General features: G+C 40.8%; 1 protein-coding gene across 1 annotated transcript; it reads right to left on the reverse strand.

Annotated features, from left to right (window-relative positions):
* Positions 1-717: 717 nt before the first annotated feature.
* Positions 718-20,211, reverse strand: PDC (phosducin). Its single transcript, XM_056356635.1, has 4 exons — positions 20,077-20,211; positions 4,132-4,215; positions 2,649-2,809; positions 718-1,973 (listed from the first exon to the last, which is right to left on the reverse strand). The coding sequence occupies exons 2-4, from the start codon at positions 4,190-4,192 to the stop codon at positions 1,446-1,448; spliced, it is 750 nt and encodes a 249-aa protein (XP_056212610.1). The 5' UTR covers positions 4,193-4,215; positions 20,077-20,211; the 3' UTR covers positions 718-1,445.
* Positions 20,212-26,232: the final 6,021 nt, after the last annotated feature.

Consider the following 26,232-nt stretch of genomic DNA (forward strand, 5'->3'; position numbering starts at 1 on the left):
TGTTGAAAAATATTGTCACTTTCAGCTGCTCTGGTGAATTTTTCCATGTGAATGAAAAGTGGAGAAAAAAATGTGTTTAAGAGTGGTAAGAGCCTGCTTTTAACGTGTGGGTTATATCACTGCAGCAATGTCTCCTTGTTCCTGGCCACTCAATTTGGAATTCTTACTGATACATGTGCAGAATTTTGCAGGTGGCATCCTGACCTGAAGCAAAACTGAAAGTTCCCACTCCAAACTGAGCAAAACATGAAACTATCAAATCAAATAAAAACTGGTGAGTCGTATGAGTACTAAAAATCATCTTTAACATTTTGATAATCTCAAATGTTATCAGCAAAATGGTCTGCAGTTGATATTGGTGTTTCTGTCCTCAGAGTAAGAGAGAGAGATTTCTAACCTCACAGTAAAATTCAGCCTTCAGCTTTGCTAGTACATAAAAGAAGTAATTGAAATGTTTCTAATGTTTTATTGTCTTGTATCAGAATTTGAGGAGGTAGGTTGTTTTTTTTTTGAACTACAGAAAGAGGAAGGTTTATAGTGAGTTTAACCTGTGTCTGCCTCTCAAATGGATAGCTAAATTGTAGTTTTCAACAGCATCCCTTTAGTAAATCTTAAAACTTTGAGTTTGGGGAATGTCTAATGAATGCTTACAAATATTTCATATTTTTAAGTTTAAGGTTATGTGCTACCAATATATTTCACACTTCCAATGGCAGGTTTTGAGAGCTGTTAAGCTTTATTCAGTTATACAGAACTACAGTATACTTTTTCAGTAACTTGCAGATATTTTAAATGTTATGTTCAAAATATGGAGCAACAATGAACTGAAATTAGCTGATGATGTTAGCTGTTTGAATGGCAAACTTAGAGAAGTCCTGGTCTAACTTCTGTAGTCTCACGAATGTTGACAGATAAATGCAGAAGCGTAATATAATGTGCTAGATACCTAAGCCATTTAGGGATGCAAGGGCTTTGGGCTATTTGTTTGTCCTTAAAACTGCTGTGTGAGATCTCATTCCTACTGAAATTGGTAACAGTGAATCTGAGGAGTCAGGACACAATAAATCCAGAGCCCAAGAGACAGCTTTTTGTGTGTGTAGAGGGATGGTTCAGTTCTGTTACTGTTGAAATGAAATTATTCTTGTGCTTCATGGAGGCAGGCATTGGGCCTCAGTTTTTAATTATTTTTTTCCCCTTAATTTCCTAGAGATCACAAGTATCATCTCCAGTTCTTCCTATTACTTGTGGCTGGCACAGGAATAATTATGTATAGGACTGCCAGTCGTATGTGTTATAAGTAAAATTCACATGCTAACAGTTAAACAATTTTTGTATGTGTGTATCTTACAAATAAGTTAGCACAGACAGTCTTCTCTAAATGAGATGGGTGTTACTGAGATTGATTTATAACATACTGAAAAGGAAAGGGAGAGAGTGGGGACTAATTATTCAACATCTTGCTCATCTGTGTTGCCATTTCCCAGTGCTGGAAGCTCCCTTTCAGGTAGCAGCCCATACTCATTTAGGAAAGACTCCACATCCACAGCAAAAAACTCCTCATTGAATTGTTCAGAAATGCTGATGAAATTGCTCAGAAGCTCCCCACCCTTATAGACCAGTAGAGTGGGAAGCACGTCGCTTGAGAAGCGATCTCCGGCCCCCGTGTCGGAGGCCTTGATCTTGCAGAACTTCACGGTGGCATACTCAGCTGCCAGGCAGGTCAAGCTGTTGTTGAGAGCATCGCAGCCCTTGGTGCCATCTTCATAAATGTGGACAATGACAGTGGTGTTTTTATGCTCTTTCTCAATGGCTTCCAGGAACTGTTCCCCATTCTGCAGCTCACACACGTAACCATATTTTGGCCCAAAACTCAGCCTCTGGTGCATATCCTGCATGCAGCGTTTGCGGTATTTTTGTAGGCAACTTTCATCTTCTTGCTCATCGTGAATTAACTCATACTCCTGCATGCTCATCTGTGAATATTGAGAGAATGTTGTATTAGTAAGTGGTAATCTGTTGGTGCAGAAACAGGACGGGGCTAAGCTGTTCTCTGAAGAACGCTGTATTGAAAGCTTGGCCAGAGGAGAAGTTGCTTCCTACAATGATTGTGGACGGTCTTGTCAAGAGACAGGTGAACATCCTGTCTCAACACTTGCATGTCAGCTCAATGGTACTGAAGACAGTTTGGCAAAAACTTCTGGATCTTCCAGAGTTGGTGGGAATTTTGCCAGTGACTGTATAGTGGGGTCAAAGTATAATTCCTGTGGTTTGGGGGGGGTTGGGTCCTCCCCGTTTCAGAACTGGTAATGAGCGACATTCAGGCTCAGAGCTCTATCCTGTCTAGTAGGTTTTTAAACATGTTAAAAGTTTTCCATTGCCTGAACCAAGGTTATGGAGCATTGAGGCAAGGAAGGGAGGAAAAAAAGGTTGAACTCTGTGATCTGTTGTTGTGAGATACACTGCTTATTTTACTGGTTAGCCTTCATTTGAGGATGAGGTAGATGGTTGCAGGTGTGTTTGTCCTGTCTGTATTGTGTGAGCTCTGCTAAGCTGCAAAGGAACAGAGTCTGGCAAATTCAAGATTTTCCAGCTTATGACTGGTATGTTTTATATAGAATGAAAATTAATTTATTTTGCTTTTCTCTTACCTTACGGCAGAATCTCTCTCTGGTCTGTTTATCATCTTTACTGAAAGATCTGTGTGGTGAAGACATTTGTCTAAGAATTTCTTTCTTGCTCAAGGATAAGGAGTCTCTGTCTTCACTTTCTAATTTAAACTTCCTCCAGTCATTGATCACGCCTTTGGGCCCTAAGAGAGATGAAGTTAGAAAAGAAACTGGCTGCAGCAAGAAGCTGTTTTAAGGAGTTACTGCTCTTTGCTGGTTTGAAAGTGTAACCTCTAAGGAGAATGCTGTGGTAGTTCTGATTGTAATGCAGGTCATGGTCTTTGGAGCTGGTTAATTAGAGCAGTTAAATTGAAATGGGGGGTGTGCGGGAAATAATTTCAAAATTCCCATGGTGCTTTTCAAAACGAAACATTTTAATATGCACCTTAGATTATAAAGCATAACAAAGGAATATTTTGGTGTTTTCAGAGGTGACGTTTATTTCTGTGGAAACTTTAGAAGGGGCTAGGCAAGCAGCTTTTCCTTTTGTGATAGAGATGTGGTTGCCGGGACTTTGGTTTGGATTAAATTTCAGTGTCTTGAGGTGGTGGCTAAAGGTACTACACCCCATGGTGGAAAGGGGAGGTGACCTGTTCTTTTGCAAACAAGATTTCAAAGCAGGAATTAGCCTGAACCTCTTGGCATAGCAATAACAGTACAGTAGCCCAATTTCCAAAACTACCTTGAAGCTTAGGTGTGGATGTAGTGAGTCCCTAAATATATATATATATAAATCTTAGCCAACAGCAGCAAGGTTGGGAAAGAACCCCAGAAAGAGTTATTACAAGATTTACATTTATTATAGCATACAGAAAAAGAAGCCCTCAGAGCACAGGGAGGGAATGATTGCCATATAGTTACCTGTTGGTGGGGTGGGATAGTGGTACCTGCCTGTAGAGCTGAATACAATGTCTGTACTCATAAAAATCATGGTGATTGAGTGCTGGATTAAAAAGAATTGTGATTCCAAGCAACGATGCTTTTAAATGCTATGCTGTGTTGGCCAAAAGGATTTATAGGTTCACTTTTAGCACTGAATGTTCCTTCTAGAAGAAGGAAAAAGTAATTCAGCCTTTCTATTGAAACCTTATAAGCTAAATCTAACGTGTGTGTGGGTTTTGTTGCTGTTTTTTCTTCTTTATTTTCCCAGAGGAAGAAAGGCCATTGCTTATGACTGAAGCAATAAACCAACAAGAGCTGCACTGTGGCTTCTTCATGTGTCTTCTGTGTTTGCCATTTGCTTCAGGTATGAGGAGGATTGGCACAAAGATCAGTTTGGTGTCACCTGCCCTTCTCTGAGGGGTGTCACTCTGCTCCAAACTACATTCTTATTGACTTTGGAGCCTATGTTGCTGTGCAAGGGATTTGGCAAACCAATTGGATTTACCCGAATTCTGGGCATCCCGGCTGAACAGGGTCACTTTAGCTTATTTTTAGAAAAAAGGAATACAGTTAGTTTCCTTGCCTGTGTGTGTCGCCTGTCCTTCAAAATCTTCTTCAAAGCTGGTGTTGGCATTTTCTTCCATCTTGGTGGCTGGAGTAGGAGATGCTGCAAATTAAAAAAGGAGAGCAGTTAAGAACAGGATAGAAAATGGATAAGCTTACAGTGGGTACAGCGTGGTGTGTAATTTCCTGCAGCTGCTAGGTGTCAGTGAAGATCAAAATACACATGATAATTGTAGTCCTTCTCATAAGTCTCATAAAAAGCAATTAGGACGTATGTCAATCTCTTTAAAAAGATGTCTGGCCTGATTCTTACTGGAAGTGCTGAGGTGAGGTTTTCTTCATTATACTGTTCCTTCTCAGTCATCAGAGAATATTGGGGAACATGGGTGAAATAGTAGTTGTAAAACTTTCTGCAATGGGAAAGTGTAGTGAGGATTTTCTTTTTCTTTCTTTTTTTTTTAATACACCTGGGAATCAGGAACCTATTAATTTTCCAAGTGCTGTAAGTATTTATTTTTAGGAGTTGTCTGAACTGTTAATACCTTATACAGAAGATGGAGCCAAGTATTTGAACCTGTTGGGCAAGAGACCTCTGAACACCCTGCGGCTAGATTGCTTGTACTGGTTGGGCCATGTTTATTACAAAACAGAAAAATTGATGTGTGTTATAAATGAAAATCGCTTTCTTGTTCCACCCATTCTATAAGGCAACCCAAGCAGTCAGGTGGCAATTACAGGGCACTGCGATACAGCGGTACTCACGCAACACCCTTTTTAACTTTTACAGTGGCATTTTTGAGGGGTGAAGTTGTTCTTTGAGGAAGGAGTAGAGTTTCTCTTGGTGTGCTCCCACCAGCAAGATGAGCACAGCTGGGTGGCATCAGAGCATTATAGAGCAGCAGGGTTTGGCCAAAGCGTCAAGTTCTCAAGGTCAGGCTGATGTTCTGCTGGTTCCTGAAAGTCACAGTAAATGTTCTTGGGCTCCTGCAGCTGTCTTGAGATCAATTACTTGTTTCAGGAGCATATACTAGGGGAGAAAATACTGATTCTTCACATGCATTTTTACTGCATTGCTGATAGACGTTACATAGCCAACTGCATGAGCTCTGCTCTGAGTCTTTTCTCATGTTGCACATCAGTCACGGGTTTTCTTTTTAGTCAAAAACTGTGATTCTAATGTGGTAAAGTGTCGCTGTCCGTGTGAGTCTTAAGGCAGATGATTTGAGTGCTCCCATTTAGTCTAGGCCAGTTATAGCTGTTTGGATGTTTAAGGTAAACTTTATTTGACTTCACAGTAAGTGCTGTCTTGAAGCAAACACTGAGGTGTTACCACGCCATGAATGCCATATTTAAAAGCTGCTGGTGTATTAGACTACAGTGATGTTAGTGTTGTAGCATGTATGAACAGGAGGAAATGCACCTTCATTTTTACATGCCAGCATCAAGGGATGAAGTGAAATAGCAGCTGAGCAAGAAACAAGGAATCCAATTCTTACGTGTATTGGCACTAAAGCTGATTAGTAAATGTGCAGATTTTGCATTCGTGTACTCATGGCAATTAATCAAAACTTGTGGGAAGCACTGCAAAACTGCATTATAATTTAATATATACTAATAAAGTGTATACAATTCTTTCTGTAGATAGGTCTGTAGATAGATTGTTGTCAGTGCACAGATCCAAATTACTGGATAAATTGCTATTCAGTCAATTCTGAAATAGAAGTATAAAAGTAATCCCTTCTCACGTAGGCAAAACTGACATTCCTGGTCACTCCTGTGACTTACATGGACATCTTCAAAAAGCTTTTCTATCTGCTGATGCTGAGGATTTTCTTTGTTCCATGAGGAAAGAGGGTTTGAGTCTCTGTATGCTTTCTTGTTTCATAGCCATTTCAGTGCCTCTTAGGGCTAAACACAGGCTATGAAACAGGCATTCTGCAGGCTCAGACCAGAAAACTGACCATGCTTTTGGTGAAGCATTAGAGATGAGAAACAACTGCTTAACAAATGAAAGCTTTCCATAAAGTTTTTGTTACTGATCTGTTGTACCTAATAAATCTGAAAAGCTTAGGTGAATCATAACAGCATGGAAAGCTGTGTTTCACCATTCTTTTGCAGTGTGGCGTGAGGCAAGAGCCCTGACAATGCACAGGCTGGTAAGCTGACCACGGAACTGGGGGCGGGGAACTCCTAAAACTTAATCCTGGCTCTGTGACTGAGTCAGCCTGTGCGCCTGGAGCAAGTAGTTCAAACTGTTCTCCTTTCCGCTTAGTGGAATTACAAATATTTATAGTTCTTATCTTGGTGCTAGGAGAATTAGGATCTCCAAGCCAGGTGTTTCCCAATTAGGCACCTGAGGACAATGGCATATGGACGTGTAGCTGCAAGGTGATCCATGGGAAGTTCAGTTATAGGATGAGCTGGCTCTTCTGTGATACATACTCTTCCTTTCAAAAAAGTGCAATGGAAAAAGTTGTAAGCTATTGCATTTAGTGCGTGAGCAAAAATGGGTAATGACTAGGGTAGGAAATCCACCCACATCCTTGTGAAGGGTTTAGATGGAGTTCTTTTGTTGCTGGTTGTTGGATTTTTTTTTTGGGGGGGTGATGTTCTTTTATATGCTGGGCTAGCAGCATTTCCCAAAGAAAAAAGTAGGTTCTCAATATCTGCAGATATTTGGGTGCTACCAGTTCTGGAGCATGTTGTGCAAGTGCAATGTCAATGTGTAATATCTGAGACAGTAAAGCAGATAGTGTCACAGAGCAGTTTGTAGTGACCCGTCACAAGGTGTCTTAGATCTAAAGTTGCCACCTCCCTGGCTTTACAGGCGTGCTGAAATCCAGCGTGCCCAGTGGTTGGGGACAGCCAGAGCTGTCCTCTGTGCCAGGCAGCAGCTCTTGCGAGAGCAGCTGCACTTTGCAACTCCACAGACAGACCACAGTGCTTGTGTTGGCGCACCCAGCTGCAAGTGGGTCCTAATTAGCTGACTGACAGTGCTGTCTTCTAGAAATTCATTAAGGGAATCTGTTAATACAACCCCCTTAAACCTGTCAGCCTGAGAGCATCATGAAGCACAGAGGTCAGAGGCAGCACTTAACTGCATGGGGATGGTTGCATTTGACGGGAGCAGGATGCATGCTGGAGAACATACATCCCTGACCATTGCAACCATCTCTTAGCGATTTCTTACTCTTTTAAATCTGATTTTTTTTCTTTTTTTTTTTCACGTGAATGTGCAGTCTCACAATCCTGCTAAGTATTTGCTTGGGATGAGAGCAGAATATCCTGAGAGCGTAGTCAAGTCGAACAGCAATGCAGGGTGATGGGCAGTGATGGTGAAGTGACAATAAATGTCGTCACTGAAGCTGTTTGTGCCTTTAGTTCTAAGGAAGTACCGACAAACCTTTTAGGACACTAGCTGCATTGCTACTGACCTCAAGTTTTCACTTGCACCGTTTTAACAGCATGTGACATGCCAGATGAGCAGCAGTCTTTGGAGGGGGAGGGGTATTGCTGAGTTAGAAGATATATTGCTTTTGCCATCAGTTTTGACAACTGAAAGCGATTCCTAATGTTTTTGTTTGAAAAGTGCTAATGGAGAGAAAATTTTTTCCTTAGATGGTCTGCAGATCATCAACATATTAGACCGTAGTTTGTTACGCATATGGTGACTTCACATACATATTTTAAGAGTCTGATCATTTTGAAACTTATTTACTTTCCTGTCTTTGTTAGACTTTCTGAGTGAAGAAAGCAAAAATGACAGTTTCTACATAGATGAGGTTTGAGACCTTTCTGTGTCCCAAAAGTCACTTCAGCAAGAAAAAAGTCTAAACCTCAAGTATATGCCTGAAGCTGTCATTTAATTTCTATGAGCTTTGGATCTGTTTAGCTCATGAATAGCAGTTCCTATTGCTGATGCTCACCCCTCTGTTGTCATTAGGCCAGATGGGTCAGCCTTACTACAGGGTGGAAATGACCATTTAGTAAAGTGTTTCTTTTTATCCAATATGAAAGAATACTTTCTGCTTAGTAACAAATATTTTGTGCCTTTGGCCTTTACAGAGAGTTATCTGTTTACCCAAAATGACTTTTTTAATTTGTTATTACTGTTTTCTCTTATGCGTATTAAATTTCTAAGGTAGCTTGGGAAGAAAGCACTGTACCTGTGTATTTGTAATGAAGGCTTATTTAGTCCTTGTAATATATTGCAGCTGTAAATAGTGGAAAGATATAGCTAAAGAAGAGAGGGAAATTAAAAAAAAAAAATCTCTAAACAAACTGTAGAAGGCAAGATGCATTCTGTAAAGGAGAAAGCCAATAAATGAAACTCTTAACTTTGAGGTTTTGCTGCTAGTCCAATAAGTAAACATGAGAAATATTTTTTTCACAAAATATAAACATGCTGTAAGCACAAGTTTGCTGTTCTGTGTATGTGAAATCCTGCTGAAAATTATGTTCTGTGTCTGGCTTTAAGATGATAAATGAGCAGCATGCTGTGAATCCCCTGCAATTGGTGGGACATTGCTAATGAGCTGGGAAGTATGAAAATTTGGAGACTTACGGAAGTGGAATAATGAAAAGCAAAGGGTCTTTGCCAGCAAGATGTGATTGCACATGTATGTTTTGAGCTATGTATGGGTGGTTGGTCACTGGTACATGTGCCCAGAGTGTCCCCTTGCCTCTTGGAAGAAGTGTCTGGATTTTAACAGCATTTTCCTCTACCCAAGTGCTAACTTGAACTTTGCTTCTCTGCCTGTTTTTCCTGGTATCCATATGTGGAATACCTTCTCTGTTTATTCTTGTCCCCTCCATCAAATGATAATGTCCACCAAACTTACCCAGCAGATGGGCAGTTGCTTAAGCAAGCCAAGAGAAGGAGCAGCTGTGGCTTTAAATGATCAGGTTGCTAGAAATTGGGGGAATCAGGTAAAATAACATGGAAATGGAATAAGGCATTGTTCACCCCCACCTAGGCAGTGGAAATGTCCCAGTGTGGCAGAATCGAGTGGGTCCTCTGTGTGTGAAGCTTTGCACGTACTCTTGGGAGAGTAGGCATCCTCTTCTGCTAGCAATTGTGACGAATTTCCAAGGGCCCTAGTCCAGAGCTCACTGATAACACTTGAAGCCTTCTCAGTAATTTTGGTGTACTGCAGGCTGTGACTGCAGCACCAGCAGAAAGGGTTGAATGCCTGTTTGCATGGTTAGGACGTGTGTTCTTCAGCCGTGGCTCTTTGGTAGCTGCTATACGAAGCACTGTGCTTCCAACAGACTGTTCATTCCTCATGCTATATTCTGTACGTTGTGTAGTTCCTGCTGTCTGTCAAAATGCACGTTTTCTGAAGAAGAGACTGGGCAGGGGGTTGGAGCACATTAGTGAATGAACCAAGTGCTTTGCAGCTAGTCCCTTTAAAAAAAAAAAGGGGGGGGGGGGGGCGGGGCAAGAGCGCCATGCATCCTTGGAGGAGTATGCATTTAGATCTGCAAGCAGCATCATTATGTAAGCAAAATCGATGTCAAGGTCGGAGGCCAGAATTTCAGACCTGTTGCCAGAGCATTGCAGAGGGAGCTGAAAGCCATAAGCATCTTTAGTCGTCCTTGGGAGCAGATCACTGCCAGGCACCGAGCCAGAGAGCTGCTAATCACAAACGGGGTCCCTGCAGCTCCCTTCACACCCAGAGACCCAGGTCCCTTACGCTGAGGGGGGTAAATACAGACCCAAGGGCTCCGCGCTGCCTACTTTGAGCGCTTGCACCGGCGTTGTGTTACCCAGATCCATGATGTCAGGCTTATTACATGGGTAAATGGAAATGTCCTGGGCTTACCTAAAGGAAAACCGTAGTGTATCATGTAGTGATTAGATCACTGCGTTTGGGGGAGGAAACATAATTTCAGAACACTGGAATGGGACTTTATTTGCTTGAAGAAGGGCTCATACGATAGGAAGAAAATACAAACCAGGATGGGCTGACGTAGAAAGCTGTCGGCTCACAGGTCACTCTGACAGATGGGATTGGATTATTCACTCTATCTGCTTTACTGTTCTTTATTTGTGAGAAGGAAACATTTTAAATAGATGCGGTCCAAGATTCATTTATCCTCAAGGCTTTGCCAGTTAGAAAATTCCCTGTGTGACTACCCCAGGCTTCAGCATTGTGTTAGGTTAAAAATCATAGGAATTAAAAAAAAAAAAAAAAAATCCCTTTCCCTTCCTCTTTTTCCCCCCCCCCCCCAGTCTTTCAAAATTTATGCTGTACTTATGCACCAGAAATTATTAATCTTTTATGGATTGCACATTTATTTCTGTATTTCATTCTGAAATGGGAAATTAGCTCAACATTTTACATGAATCAGCTTCACTTCTACCACAGGACCACTATGTTTTGTATGGAAAAGCAGAATGTAGGTATTTTAAAACAGGACTTGTTTTATTACTTAAAAAAAAAAATTAGTTGATGTTAATAAGGTCAAACTTCAATTCTCATTAACCAGCATGTTTTATTTGAAAAAGCTTAATTTTCTATATTACATGGTGAATGTCTTTTGAAAAATCAGGATTTGAATTTTTGGAGCAGTTACATAGTTCTTACCATTGTGATGAATGAATTTTTTCTTTTTTTCTTTTTCATTTTTATTCTGTCAGGAAACCTATTTATTTAGCTTCTTTTTTTAAAAAAACTTGGATATATCAAGCGGGACAGAAGAGGAGGAGGATGGTTGGACGCTAAGAAAATGTTTATTTGAAGCAAAAACAGAACAGCCAACGTTTCAAATGCAGATATTTAAGGGCATGAAGCTCAATCCATGTTTAACCTCAATGGCTGGCCCAATTTCTCAGTTGGATTGAGCATTTCACCACGGTACTCTGAAAGTCAGGACAGTTTTCAGTTAATGTTTGAATACACATTTAATTTCTGTACCCCAAGTAAACATCTGTATGCCTGCTAGAATTAACATGTCTTTCAGAATTTGGCTGGGGTTTATTGGTGGCATTAGCAAAGGCGTGATGAATGGCAGAACCCTGGGGGAGAGTTGGTGGGGTTTTTTTTCCCCAAGCTCAACAGATGTTTGGCAGCACATATAATCCCTATAATTTGTCAAAAATCACTTATGTCAGAGATGTAACTCTAGCAGTGACTGGAGACAGGCATTTAGAGAGGTTGATGGCCAGCGTTTTATGGAAAAAGGAAGCAGCCTAAATTTGTTGTGATGTTAATTAAAGATCTAGAAGTAGTGCCGTGTATGGACTTTGAGCAGGCTCCTGCTGCTGCTTTCTATCCAAAAAAAACCCAAAACAACAAGAGGTGCCTGCAGGGGAGGGCTGGGAGGAATCAAAACTTGTGAATTTGGGAGAAAATCCAGTGTTTGAGGTAGGTTTTGACCAAGAATGCCTCCTAAGGCTCTGGATATGCAAAAAAAAAAAAAAAAAATGCCTACAGAAAACAGTAAAATAATTTGGCTCAAAAATGATATTTAACTCTGATGTGGGTTGGTTCATTTATTTTCTTGGCTTGGTTGAAGGTTTTCTTTTGGTTTTGTTTTTTTTTTCAAATGTGTATTTGTAACTGTAAAATCAGTAGGAATTTTTGCTTTTGCTTTCTTTGTATCTACCCTTCGTTATCATTATTAGCAAAAAGCAGGCTTGACCTTGGCTGACAGGGTCCCTATAAATGCAGGCTCTACCTAAACAGTCTTTCTCTCAAATGTTGAGAGAATTAAGGAATTAATAATAAAAGTTGTTCATGACAGCTTTCAAATGAATGTACTCTTCATTCCTGGCTTTCTCTGAGCATGCATCTTCCGAGATGTGTGAAGATCTTGTTTGCCCATGATTTGAAAAGTTATATTACCTTTCAATTCTGACACTGAATTCTACCTTTCTCTGCAGCTGGACCTACTCACGCTGGTTGGACATCCCTGTGCAAAAGGAAAAGAGCGCAGCATCTAAATGCTTTGGGCAAGCTAGGGCAGTAGTTCTTGATGGGGAGTATTTAAGTTCTTGGTAGCTTAATTAGATTTACATACATCTTGTGGTGATGATTTGGGCATAAAGTCTGAGCAGACCAAGTAACACTGTGCTATGGTAAGGAAAGGAACATCAATGAAGGAGCTATCTTCAGCCTGTGCTCTCAAGGATTTCTTGTGTCTTTGTTCCTGCTGCCTTGGAACTAACTGGTCCTGTAGGACTGGCAGAGCCAAGCAGATCGGGCTTGCTTGTGACTGCCCGGTGCTTGCTGTGCTTCCGTTCCCTTTTTTTATCCTTCTGGTAAAGTGTCCTGAGGCTCCACCAAGCACATCTCCATGTTCTAGAAAAGTTGACTGATTCAGTGGTTCGCATCATCTAGTTACGAGCATTTAACTTAAGGCACTGCAATGGGAAGCTGGTTTTTCTTAGTTTATCGAGCCAATGGCGGGGAGCAAGTCCTCAATGTGGCTTTACGGAAAATGAGTCTGTTGCTTTTTTCAGGTGTCTTTCATTGTCTCGGGCTGGAGAGACTAGCTGTGTAACGTAGATGATTGGGTTAGGCTGGTGTCTCGCCCATTCTCCTGTCTGTTATTTTTATCAAGCAGATATTCATTCTGTATTAAAAGCTTTCAGCCACTCTATTAATGTGGGAAGAGCCACTGCCTAAAGATGGGATGGGTCTATGGTTCTGTGATCTCTCTTCCCAACCATCCACAAATGTTTCTTATGCGTGTAGAGATATAAATTTAAAAGGTTTTTCTTTCTTAACACTTAGACTAACACAATAGCTATGATCTGCAGGTACTGGATGCCAAATTGTTTTCTCCTTACAGAGCAGAAAGTGAAACTTGCTAGTCTGGGGGGTTGATTTCCATATTTATCTTGAACGGGAAGATCCACATGTAGAAGTGGTGTACCTGTGTTTGCCAAAAGGCAGCAAAAACACTGTCAGGAGGATGATGACAATCTTGGATTGGGTTCGCTATATTCAAAAGAGATGAAAAAAAACCCAAACTCCTGTATTGAACTGTAAAGCTGTTGCCAGCTGGATGTTACAATAGAATTTTTATTTTTTTTTTTTACTTGATCATTTACCAAAACATGTAGTAACTGTTTATAAAATAATTAAATGACAGGCATCTCAGTCCTGTTGCAGTCAGCTGCAGCTTCACAGAGTGTGCTCCAGGATCGCCTGCCCCCCTTGCTTGCGGTATCAGAAATAACGTTGTCTCCTGTGTATCATCCTGACATCCCTTTGGCAACTACAATGGCATGAATTAAAAGCAATAGTAGGAATGTATTCTTTGTGTTACCTTTATTAATCAGATGAAAGCCAATGTGGACAATGTTGTGTGGCCACAGAAACCCCTGGAGAGCTGTAGCTCCTGCAGCGGTTACGTCAGGTCCATGGTTTCAGGGCTTATCCCTTTCCTGCACAGATCTTTTATGCCACTGGTGTCATTCCAGAGACTGTGTTTTTCTCTGGACCCTGTGATTGACTCTTAGTAATAAATGGTGAACTTGCACCAGCTAAATTTTAAACATGTTTACATGTGGCTTTTAAAACTGCATAAAATTAGAATTAATGGTTTTGCTTCCTTTGTAGACCAAAATTAAGCAAACTCAGGTTGCAGTTGTGCAGCATTTACACAAGGTTTTCTGAATGTGTAAACAAGTGTCATAATTTGGAGAAAGGGCCAATGGCTTAAAACAGATCCTTTCCCTGGAACTTGCTTTTTTTTTTTTTTTAATGTAGAAACTGGAGTGCAAATTCTGGCCCGGTTTTCCTGTGTGCAGTTAGTTGTTTCTAAGACTCCTTCACAGGGACTGCCATGGCTCTATCCTGAAACTGATCCCAAATATTTTAGCCTTCCCCGTGGTCAGGCTACGGTTGTATCACCTCGTAAGAAGCCAGCCTGGCTGCAGCCATCTCACAGTGTATTTTTCTTGAAGGTGTCAAACATTCATCTGAGCAGGAGAAAAGAGCATCAGCAGAAGAGGGCTTGTTGTAACAAGCAGCAGGAGGTAGCAGGCAGCTTGTTTGCTTCGGGAAGAGCTGGGGGGAAGGGAAAGGGAGGAAAGAAAATGAAGGGAACTAAATTGTCTTATCAGAAGAGATCTTACTGTAAATGCCTCTGATTCATTTAATCTGCTTTGTATGTGCACACCAGCAGGATTTGCACACCAGCACGGGGCTCCAATGCCAATTTACCTCCTAGGGACAGAATTTGGAACAAAGCCCAGGTGAAGAATTACTATTGCCTGTGTGATATGAAAATGCGTACACAAACCTCAAGAAATAACTATTGCAGATGCTGCAGTCCTACCTATGGGCTGAGATGTCTGAATTCCTTTGGTTCCTCAGTGCTAATCTTAAGGGTTAGTGGAAAATATACTCAACAGCGTGAGTTTCTAGTGAATACCATAGGAAATGAGCGGTAAGTGTCTGAACGCCATGTGTCTTGTCTCGTAGGAGGTTGCTGCAGGATTTAGGTACCTTCTGCAAAGCATCGGAGCGGTCCTGGCTCGTTGCTATCGTGGCTGACGTGCTAAGCTAAGCCAGGTCCTGACCTCTCCTCTTTGCAGCAGCTGGCTATAGGATCAAAAGAAGTAAGAACGAGGTACTGTTCCGTGTTCTGACGGTGGGTTTTCTTCCTCCCTCCAGATTTGTGTATGCAGCAGACTGTAACGTTTGGTTAAACCTGAGCCGCTGCAGGAACTTGACTGCAGCTGGGGCATTAGCTGCAGCCGGCATGGGAAGTGGATGGAGCAGCATCCATATGCACTGTGCTGTATTTAGGAAAGGAGAGGGATTCTGTGAGCATTAGAAGTAATGAAATCTGATTTTTCTAGGATTTTTTTTTTCTAATTATTTTGGTGTCTAAAAGCTTTTTGGTGTGGCTTCAGCACTTAAAAGGGCTCTATGGATTCTCCACTGTTAAAGAGTAAGATGTGAATGCATGTGAAAGCACTCAGTCTCCCTTTGGGAGAATTAAACTCAGATACAAAACCAGAGAGTATCATAAATCAAAGAAGAAAAAATGCCGTTTCAGATTACCACGATGTCAGGAGGTTTGGGATTTACATGATAAATGACTGTTACAGCAATAACTATCCCAATAGAACAGTTCAAATGTGAATCAGTTTGCACGAACCTCATCTATTGATGTGTTTCAACAAGCTCTCTAAAAAAATCAAATTATAATTCAGTTAAATATTCAACAGTCAATAAGGACTAGGTTGGTCTGTATAACAGCAAGTTTATACTGATGCCAACTGTATTGTAGGAGAGTCTTGGATGATGCGTCAACAGACTAAACAGAAGAGTATAATAAAATTCTAAAGTCCTAAAATGATTGCTACTGTATTTTAAATAAATAGCCACTTTCTAAAATGATTTATTAAGTCATCTAAGTAAGATCTGAATAAAGCCACTTCAGCGCATTGTTTACCGCAGGCTGTGGATTACTGACGTCTCCAAGACAACTTTGGCTCAGTGGCCTGAAACCCTTTTTGGATGAACTACTGAACTTAACTAATCTTGAGAGGGTACAGGCATGATAATGGGAACAAAAATTTGCATTCATTGAGAGAGACGGTCTCCTGAACAGCAAAGGGTGCTTGGAGGTGGCTGTAGCATGGGCGCTGAGGAAGTCCCCCAGGTCTAAAGCTTTGCATTATATTTAGGTCGTTGGTGGTCAATGGCTGTCATGTTTCCTCATCTGATGGAGCCTGACTTTTCCTAACTCTTTCTGAGCGTTTACTTCATCCTCTTTGTCTGAAGGCTTAGCAAGGTTAATTTTAGTTAGGCTGTATTTTCAAATGTGCCTCTTGCCTGTGACCAAATGTGATATGTAACAAAAACTAGGACAGCATCCAGCATGCAAGAAAACGAAGGTGAGCAGCTGCCAAATGCTGCCTTCTGGATCCCTTCTCAAGAAAGAATTAAGGTCTTCTCAGAACCAGTTTTGCATGTCATTGAGGGTTCAAAGGACAACACCACTGAACTTAATGGTCAACAGCGTTGGTATGCTTGGATTTAACTTAAAATTGTCAGTGGAGGCATTTTATCATTCTTTGCTTTCGAAGAGGTGAGATGCAAGGCTTTATCTCATAATTTCATTCAAAACAGTCTGTTTGCTTTATTTAAAAATAACAAATGCCTGCCTTAAGGGATGTGTGAGAAAAGGAACGGTTGCTATCTTTACTGCTTTAAGCCTAGGCGGTATCCCTGCTAAAAGGAGAAATGGGACTGCACGGTTATCTTTGGGTCCCGCTGGAGGCAAGTGTTTTAATAGGATTCCAGCAATTATGAAGGACAGGACTCAGCACCAAAATTACTCCATGTGATACTTTGTGTCAAAATGACAAAACATTATTATACTGTGCTTTCATCTCAAATTAAGTTAAAATATTTAATTCCGTGCAAAGCAACTCTCCTTAAGATATTGCATAAATAGCATAATTTAAGAATATTATAATTATGATGTCATATTATACATGACTGTTATATTACTGAAACGGCAAGGCTATGTAAATACGAACAAATTTAATTTCAAGATGCCATTTGAATGTATTACTTTAATGTTTTCAAACCAAAGCATTGCATTTGTGGAAGTTCTTGTCAAGACAATTACAATTAAAAAAAAAAGAATTGGTGAAATAGGTTTTTGTTAAGAACAACTTTGATAACACATTTTCACCTGGCTCTGTGCAAGACCTGTTGGCCAGCAGTTTTACTGGGCTTGGAGCAGCTGAGGTGGCTCATTAAAGTCCAGCTTAGGGCTCTCTGCAGGAACCACAGATCCTGCAATGTTGCAATCCCTTCCTCTGAACGCTGTGAGGAAAACTATACGGCATTTGCCCACTACAGTTTCTTGTGTTTTCCTTCATTCTCTTTGTTACCTGTGGCTGATACAGTGGAAAGGATTCTGGGGCATCAAAAACAGTTCCTTGTTTTAGCAGGTAAATGTATGGAGATATCTTTCAGGCTTATTATCATACTTGTTTTACTTGTTTCCCTCATCTTGCATATCTGTCCAAAATGAAAATGCTGATGAAAAATTGAAATGTTTCATTTCAGCTTAAAAAAAGAATTAATGCAAGAGGTGACATGAATTCACAAAGTCTTTCAGTTTAAATAGTTGGAAGGGATTTTTTTGTTTTGTTTTCATTTTTGTTCTTTTACCCAGAAAGTGCTATTCCCCTAATTACAGCCAACTCTTCTTATACCTGATATTGGGTAGACCCCATTTCTCTCTTTTTATGCTATTCTACTTGTAGTTCTTTGATATGAACTTCCAATAAGCGGCAGAATCGGAATTGCTCTGTTCTTGGATACAGATTGTGAAAATTGCTCTGCTGCTTTCTCTTGAACTCCGTAGGCATTGAACATTAAAGGCAAAAACTGTGGTGTGCATTCAACGCAATAAAACAGTTCTGTGTTGATTTATAGCGTGTTGCAGTTTACATTCAAATCAGTAAGAAAATATCACTATATTGGGAATTAAGGCTGTAGTTCCATCTAACTATGGTTAGCCATGTGCCTTAAAATGAAACCTATTATGTAATTTAAGCTGGGATAGCACTGAAAGCTAGTTACCAGGCTCTCCGGCTGAGTTCCCTGCATCTTTTTGCCATGTTAAACATACCAAATCGTGGCGGCAGTCTGGTTTTTCTTTCCTCTCCTTGCTCACCAGTATCTAACTATAGTGCTCTACAGTCTCTGGAGGGTTTTCTGTCCACAGGTGGCTTGTGGAATATGGGTTTGTGTTATTCTGGTTTTATACCACTGGCTATCTGAAAGTGGTCTAGGAAGACTAGGTCTAAAAGATGGGGTGGAAATTTAAGGGTGATGCAGATTTTTTTAATAAGTTCTTGCATCTCCTGCATTTAAGACTATTCTGAAATTGCACAGCTTTTGCGTGTAGTGAGAACTGCAGCCTCTTATAATTGCAGTTAGTTGCACAACTGACCTGACTAATCCCTGTAATCCAGTCTAGTGTAATATTTATTGAAAATACTTCCCCACTGAGATATCACAGACCCTTTTTTCTGAACTAGTGCACTTTTTTTTTATTTTTTTGGAGACAGGGGAGGGGCGGGGGTGTCCTTTAATAGTGTAATTCGCCTAGGACAAAACTTTGCATTTGAGAGGAAGATATGTACAAATGGCATCATGAGTGTTTTGGAGGTGTAAAATACCTGTCGAGTTTTTGCACTTTGTAAATTAGGAATAAGGGAACCCTGTGATGACTTCAAGATCCATTGCTGCTAGTGATGAATTCCCTTTATTACTGGAAACCAATAGTTGATTATACTGGTGTATAGCAATCATCTTTAGCTATGCCATTTGCTCTCAAGTTGTATTATTTTGATTATTATCTTTCATTCCCTAATGCATTTCCCCATGATTTTAGCCATGCTGTAATTAAATTGCTAGGATTAGACATTAATATTTATAATGGAGATCAGCTTAAAATCCCGTTCTGAATTAGAATGAAGTATTTGTATATAATTCTAGCAATCTGATCTATCTCAGCTGCAGAAGAGTGACTTTATGTTCAAACTGTTCCCTCCTGTCAAAAAAATTTCAAGTACTGGCAGAAAACTTGTAAGCTGTGGATTGTAAAGATCATGGTGTTTGTGTAAGCAGGTTGGAAGCAAGAATCCAAAAATGTAGTTTTGATCCAAGGTTTCTCGACCACTTAGACCTACACAATTCACAGCGTGCTCACCTTCTGGGGATCTCAGCTGTGGAAAGCAATCGCTCAGTATCAGAAAATGGGGTTTTAGTGGACTGTTATGAGCAAACAAAGAAAACTTAGTATATATGTTATGGTTATTTCCTAAAGATTGACATATATAGCTGTTCTTATGCCCAAATCCAAATCTGAGTACAAATGATGAAGACATGCCACCAAGAACAGCAGAATACTGATGGGTAAGTACAGCAATCTCTGCATCTCTACTGAACTGTGGTCCTGATGATTTTTTTTTCCATTGCTGCCAATGGTACGTTGTCCTCAAAGCTGGCTCCCAGCTAGGCAGGGGGCACTTTCTTCATCTTTCACGTAACACATCATTTATACCTTTAGTTACATACTTGCAGCCTGCCTAACATTGATGCTGTTGCACCACCTTCATAGCAAAATTTTTGTCCAGTACATTTAGTTTATTCTTTCACAGCAGTATTTATACTTACCAAAATATTCTTCTGCAAGAAAACAATTCTGAGCCTGAAATTAGGTACCTGGGTAAGAAGTATTTATTCTAAAGTTAGGATTTAGAGTTTCCTGGAGGTTCTGAAAACAACGGACCCAGACATGGAAATTTTCTGGGGATTATCCCAGACATTGGAACGCTCCACTCACTCACCCCTCACCAGAGCACAGAACTCTACCCCAGTGCAGACAGAAGAAATGGCATGGTTATATTCTCTTGCAGATTCTTATATACAGGCTAACGTTCAAAGATAGGACAAAAGAGCAGAAATCCCATTTTGTTAAATCAACAACAAAATCAAATAGAGAGAGGCCTCCATGCAAGAAAAATAAAAGCTCTGTTAAATTAGACATAGGTATCACTTCTGATAGCCTGAGCACACGCTGTCAGCAGCTCTGGGGTCTGATTTCTAATAAGTTTCCTCTTCCCCAGAGTGACTCCATCTGGAGTGAAGCACCACTTACTCCCATGCTAGAGCGAAACCTCTATTTATTTAAAGCATTAGCAATGACAGCTCTTACAACTTGTTATTCTCAGCTCAATCCAAACAGCCTGCCAGGTTCATAGCTGGAAACCCGGTGTTAGGTTTTGTCCCAACAGCTACTTTTCAGCCAGATGCCAAAGGTAAGGTGGTTCTGAGAGACTGTATCAGGTACGTGTACATTTAATACACTGCTAATAAATTTTAGCAGCTGTGGCCATTTTTGGAACACCATATTTTATTCCTCTATTAAAATAAAACTTGAAAGGCAATCGACACACGAATCACTCTACCTGAGAGGCTCAGTTGCTCGGCTCCGCTTTTTTTCAGGCGTTGACCAACGTCCTTGGTGGCTTGCAGGAGAGCAGCTGGATTACAACTGACCACAGATAGACCTGGTCTCAGATTTACATTTCTGTGTAATGATGACCCTTGCAGAAATAGCTTTGGACAGGTAATAGGATTACCGTAAGGGAATTAGAAAATTCTGCTCATTAGTTTGAGCCAATGAAGTTGCAGACTGGATAGAGGTTTAAAGGATTTAGTGCATAGTTATAATTGGGAAGGGAGAAAAACAACTGAGCCTGAGGAAGAGATACAGATGGCACGTTGGCATTGCAGAACAAGGTGTATTAAAAATGCTGAAGATATACAGGTGGATTATAAGCATGGTATAAGAACACGTTGCTGTACTCAGGAAAGCTACCCTTACAACCCTGATGGCCTTTTAAATATTTCTGAATTGTGATAGGACTCCTGTTTATAAAAAGGTTAAAACTATTCATGGAAATGATGCTAATACTTAAATAATTCACCCAGTCATACCTAGCTACTCTTTAATTTAAAAATTTAAGTACTTACAACACTGCATGTGAAAAAAGGAGAGAGAATTTTATTCTCTCTCTCTCTATATATCTATCTATCTATATAAATATGTGGCATTGAGAAACATTACATCCAGGGCAGCTTTAAATGGCAGGCTTTTATTTAAACACCTGCGGCTGTGCTCTTCACAGTTGGATGTTTTGCAGCCAAGAAGGGTCCCATCTCTCACCTGTGCTGTTGCTCAGATGAGCTGAAGGAGGGTGGCTCTGTGGAAACGCTGACACATAATGAACACCAGCAGAGGTGGGGAAGGGATGGGGCCCTGGCTTCCGTGTCCATGCTACCTCCTGGTGAGGCAGTGTGGAAATGACCCGAGTGCAGTGAGGTACCTTAACTGAGAGTCTTCCTTCCCTTGAGCCTGTGTCTCATTTTGGTTGTGCAGTCAAGGAGAGCTGGGAAATGCTGCCACCAACACCCCATAGGCTGGTGGAAACTCCTGTGCTTGAAGCTGTTTGCTTTCTCTGGTGGCATGTTTCTTTTCAAGTTCTTGCTCTCCTCTCAGACCCAGAATTAGCTGGTGGGTTTATCCCACTATAAGTTTCATAATGCATGCTGGGATAAAGCTAATCCAAAAGATTAGTGTGAACAGCATTCTTTTTATGCTCCACATAGGTTCAGTCCATCATTAGCTCTCAGTTCATTCAAAGTGCTTATGCAGCGGTAATGAAGAGTTTATTGCTGCACCAAAATCAGCAAATTTGACCCAGTTAAAACCCCCGTATATAGAGACAATGTGCTGCATAGGTGCAATGTAAGGGTTACTGCCCCATGCATATAGTGAGCAAGACTTGCAGGGTACCAAGAGCTTTTGGAAACCTAGCTCTGAAGGGCTTGCTGCAGTGGCCATCTAGTAGCTTGGGTTAACCAAGGTCTTGTGTAATTTGTGGCTAATATTAGTGATAATGACCAGCTCTTAGTCAACAACCAGTCCTGCTTTTATCTGCCCAGCAGTAACCCTTGAGAAGACTGAAAGCTCACCAGAGGTCTAAGTCCTCGTTAAGACCAGCCTTTATTAAGCCACATCCTCCTGAGCCCAGAAACTCTGGCTCATGGAAGGCTCCTCTTCCTTGTGGTGGAGGAGGATCAAGTTAGGGGACATTTAAACAAATTGGGTGTAATCAAGTCCATGGGACATGGGGTGTACTCACAAGTGCTGATGGAGCTGGCCCATGTCATTGTGAGGCCGCTGTTGCATGTATTGGTGCTGGAGGGGCACATCTGGAGTGCTGTGTCCAGTGGGTTCACCAGTACAGGAGAGATGTGGGCTTACTGGATTGAACCCAATGAAGGGCCACAAAGGTGACAAAGCGATTGGAGCATCTGTTGTATGACGAGAGGCCAAAAGAGTTGTGCGTGCTTAGCTGGGAAAGGAGAAGGCTCGAGGCGGATCTTACCAATGTTTGTGAATATCTGATGGGTGGGTATAAAGGGACAGACTCTGGGCTGTGGTGCCTGGTGACAGGACAAGAGGCAATGGACACAAATTGAAACACAGGAAATTCCTATGAACATAAGAAAATACTTTTTTTACCATGAAGGTGGTTGAACACTAGTGAAGAAGAACTTGCAGAGCTTCCATTCTTGGAGATGCTCAAATCCAGCTGCTCAGTCCTGGGCACCCTGCTGTAGCTGACCCTGCTTGACCAGGGCCGTTAGACTTGTACCATCTCCAGAGGTGCCTCCAGTTTCAGCTGTTCTGTGATTTGAGTTGTTAATAGTATAACAGTTGTTTAAGGATTGGCTGAAAATTATTGGAAAGAAGGGCTCACTGTTTCCTTAGAAATAAGTTTGCCCCTGTATCGGTAAACTCAATTTCTTATTAAAGGCTGGTTCATCCTTAGAAATAACATTGTAAACGTGTTGAGGACCTGCAAAAGTTCTTCACTGAGATTATTGCTGCAGAAGACAGAGATACACATTATTATAGGTTCTCCTGTGTCTTAAAATGTAAGTTGCAGATGTTGCCCACGAGGAAATATCCTCATGCTGGGACTGCTAACCTAGGTTTGATGGGATATTATCCTCATAACAGCAACACTGGGAATAAAGAGGCACAGCTGTCAAGCACTGTGCTCCAATTAAAACAAATTCACAATTTTGAGAAGCAGAAATGACACTATTTCCTTTTAAAATTAGACATTCCTGTTCAGTGATATTTCCCCCCAACTTCTAGCCTTTATGTAGAAGTTTATTTCTTTGTTCACGTGTTTTTGTTTCCTGCTTGATTATGCCTCTATTTGCTATGCTTGCCCTGAGCTGTTTCGTACCTGACGTGCACTAGCTGTCAGAGATTTGAGGTGCTTCATTTCTTTCACTTCCATACGTGATACTTAAATGTCTTTTATGAGATAGTTGTTAACTTTTAATGGAAGATCCCATTAAATTGGGAAGCTCACTTAGCTCTGTTCCAAAGGGCAAAAGAAGTTTCATACCCTATTAAAACATATAATATCACTGTTTTCAGGCAGCATCATGTAGACAGAATTCAATTCAGCAATGCAGTTGCTGATGGAGCTTTTCCAGGGCCTACCAGGAGGAGGACATACATATAGGTACATATAGGAAAGAGGGCAAGCGGCGGATTTCTAAATATAAACTTGTCAACTTTGAAGATAGAGGGTCACATTAGATTTGAGACCACTTAGTACTCGGGTACGGTGTTGAATATAATTTTTTCTAAATGTTTAACATTCTACTTTTATCTGTTTCATCCATTTTCACAACTTGAGACTGTGGGCATTAACTTCCTTCTCCATGACAGCATTATTTGAGTGCAAGGCCTGGATATGACTTAACTCCATTACGACTTAACTCCATCACCCTCTAGCTTCTCCCTACTGCAAGTCACAGGAACGTAAAAAGCATGTAAAAATTCCCAGTACGCCTTGTGGAGGTAGCCTTTAAAATTAGCATGGCTGAAAAGCTTTTTAAGGCCTAAAAATGCCATTTTGAAACAAATTACAATATTCTACAACTGGCAAATTTTCTTAAATTTTTAGGTTTTCTCTTTTTTCTTCCCTCCTTACTTTTGATGAGATATCACTTCAATGCCCTTAATGTCTTTAATTTAAAATTTTCTCTGCTAGCAAGCTGTAATGCATGTGCCACAATTTCAGAAAAATATCTATTTAAGAAATCGATTACTAGTGTTATTTCATGATAGTTTTATATTTAATGATGAAGAATTTGTACTTGCAAGAATATTTACAAAATTACAGTTGTTCATCATTGACTTAAAAAGCCCTTTGTTGCAAAAAGATGGATTAAATCCTGGCACGGACACTGATCCTAAACCAATTAGGAAAACTCCGTTTGTTTGCGTCCTTGTCATTAACTTAAGGAAGATTAAGAGCAGGAAGAGGAGCAATATGTTTCCTGTGTCCTGCTTGTCACAGACCTGCAGTGTCTTTCCTGTTGCAGTTCTGAGGTGTAGCAAACTTTCAAATTTTTGGTTCATTTATTTTTCTGCTGAAGAGGCCAGAACAGGCTCCTGCAGCTGGGCAGTAGCACTGCAGGTGCGGGGGGCAGCCCCGACCTGGCTTTCCTCACGCTGCTGCGGGAGGCTCGTGCCATCTCCCCACTACCCAGCCATGCGCTGCCATTTCATGGCTTTGCAGTTTGTGTCTTGGTTTTTTTCCAGGTGTGGTGGTTCTGCACCTGCTGGCAGTGCCCTGTCTTTGAAGAGAGATGAGGAGAAGCCGTATTCCCGACCGGCCATCCTCCGGCACTGTGACATCAGTTCCTTCCTCCCGGTCGCCCACTCTTAATACTTCATGCAGCCCCAGGGCCAGGGACTTGGACCATCGTCATAACCTTGGCGAGGAGGATCCCAAATGCTGGCATGCAGTTGAGCCACCCATGTTTCCTTGTCCGGGGGGCTCAGGACCACCTGCAGTGTGCAAGGTTGCAATACAAATTGGTTCAAGCGCTGGGGGGTTCTGTTGAGTGCTGTTCTCTTGGTATTAGTAGTGCTTTGTATGTCGAATTAAGCCTGTTTGTAGGCAAAATCTGTTCCGCTGAAGGACAATGGAAAACTGATGAAAGCCATTTTGGTGTGGGGTGTAATTGTTTCTGAAGTTCATCATTGCCTCCAGAGAAAGGGTCCTTATAGTTATCCATGTCCTGCTCCAGTGTAATGACTTTGTCTTACAGAAGTGTACAAAGCTTTTTGAATGTTGTTTTTTGTGGTGGTGGTTTTTTTTTTGGGGGTGGGGGGTGGGGGGTGTTTGGGTTTTTTGTGTGTCTGTGCACGTTTGGCCTTTCTTCAGTACTCTGTTTTGCACCATTTCATGTTGCCCATAGAGGTCGGTGTCTGCCTTTGCAAAGCAGAGCTGTAGGTTTCACATCACAAGCAGCTGGCTTACCTAACTGCTTCTACCCGTTTCCCCAGGTTAATAACGTTACATTGATCCCTTCTGAGCTTCTAAAGATGTGACTGAGAAGGAAAATGTTCGTATGTATTTTGATACATCGTTATGCTTTGCTATCATTAACATATTTTAAAAGATCAAACATGGTATTGAAAAAAAATCCAATAAATTAACATTTCATAACATATTTACATATCTAAAAGAGGAATAGAGGATGATTTAGAGTGAGAACCGTATCTGTAGTTATCATCTTACATATATTTAATGCAGTCACTCACTGGTTTGTGATGTGCTTGTAGAACAAAACTCTCCCTGTTTACCCGAGACCTGTCTACCATGATTAGTCAATGGCAGAAATGGCTGTGGCTGTATAAGAGTTACTACATGAACTAGTTGCCTGAGATTATGGAAGATAACTTGAGAAATAAAGTCTGTAGAGTGGGTCTGAGCGAGTGCTAGGTGAGGAACATATAAAAGCAGTCACTCAACAAACAACAAATGCAGGTTGTATTTTGTAAAGGCTGTTTTCTCAAATGTTCTTTACATGAGCCATAGCTAATGTTACCTAGGCATGTTTAAAAAATACTACTTTGAGTTAGTTTCTGTATGCTTTCACACAGAAAGTGAGGTAAGAATTGTGTGGATCGCACCACACTTAGTTATAGTCTCAACTGCGTTTGTAAGCTGCCCCTAGGTTGTGTGCATTGCAGTTTACCTAACTAAATGCTTTTTAAGCAGAGCTGTTAAATTAATTTACTGGTCGGATAGAAATCTTAGATTATCATATCAAGACAGGGGAGCTTTGTTTGCTAAAATAAGCATTCCTTAGCTTCATCAAGTGTGATGGCTGGAAATGATGTGAGCAGCATGCTTGGCAGCAAAACAATCTGAATTTCTGTGTTTCATGCTTGTTGATAAAACTAATTAAGTTGGCCTAATCCCTCTTTGAAGAGTGACCATTTTTCTACGAAAATCAAACCAATTGACTTAATTCGGTAGTACTTAGTATTGCATTGATTGTGAAGTTTATGTGAACAATAGATTAATAATGAAATGCTTGCGGAATGTGCTAGTGCTTTTGGAAATATATTAGTGGAAATATTCAGCTGAAAGTGCTTATACATCTGTTCTGATATTTGTTTTCCCTCCTTAAAAAGTGTTTTTCCTCCTTAAGTGTCTTGGCAGTGGGGTGAA

The sequence above is a fragment of the Falco biarmicus genome, chromosome 11 (genome assembly GCF_023638135.1).
Source record: "Falco biarmicus isolate bFalBia1 chromosome 11, bFalBia1.pri, whole genome shotgun sequence".
In the NCBI taxonomy this organism is placed as follows: Eukaryota; Metazoa; Chordata; class Aves; order Falconiformes; family Falconidae; genus Falco; species Falco biarmicus.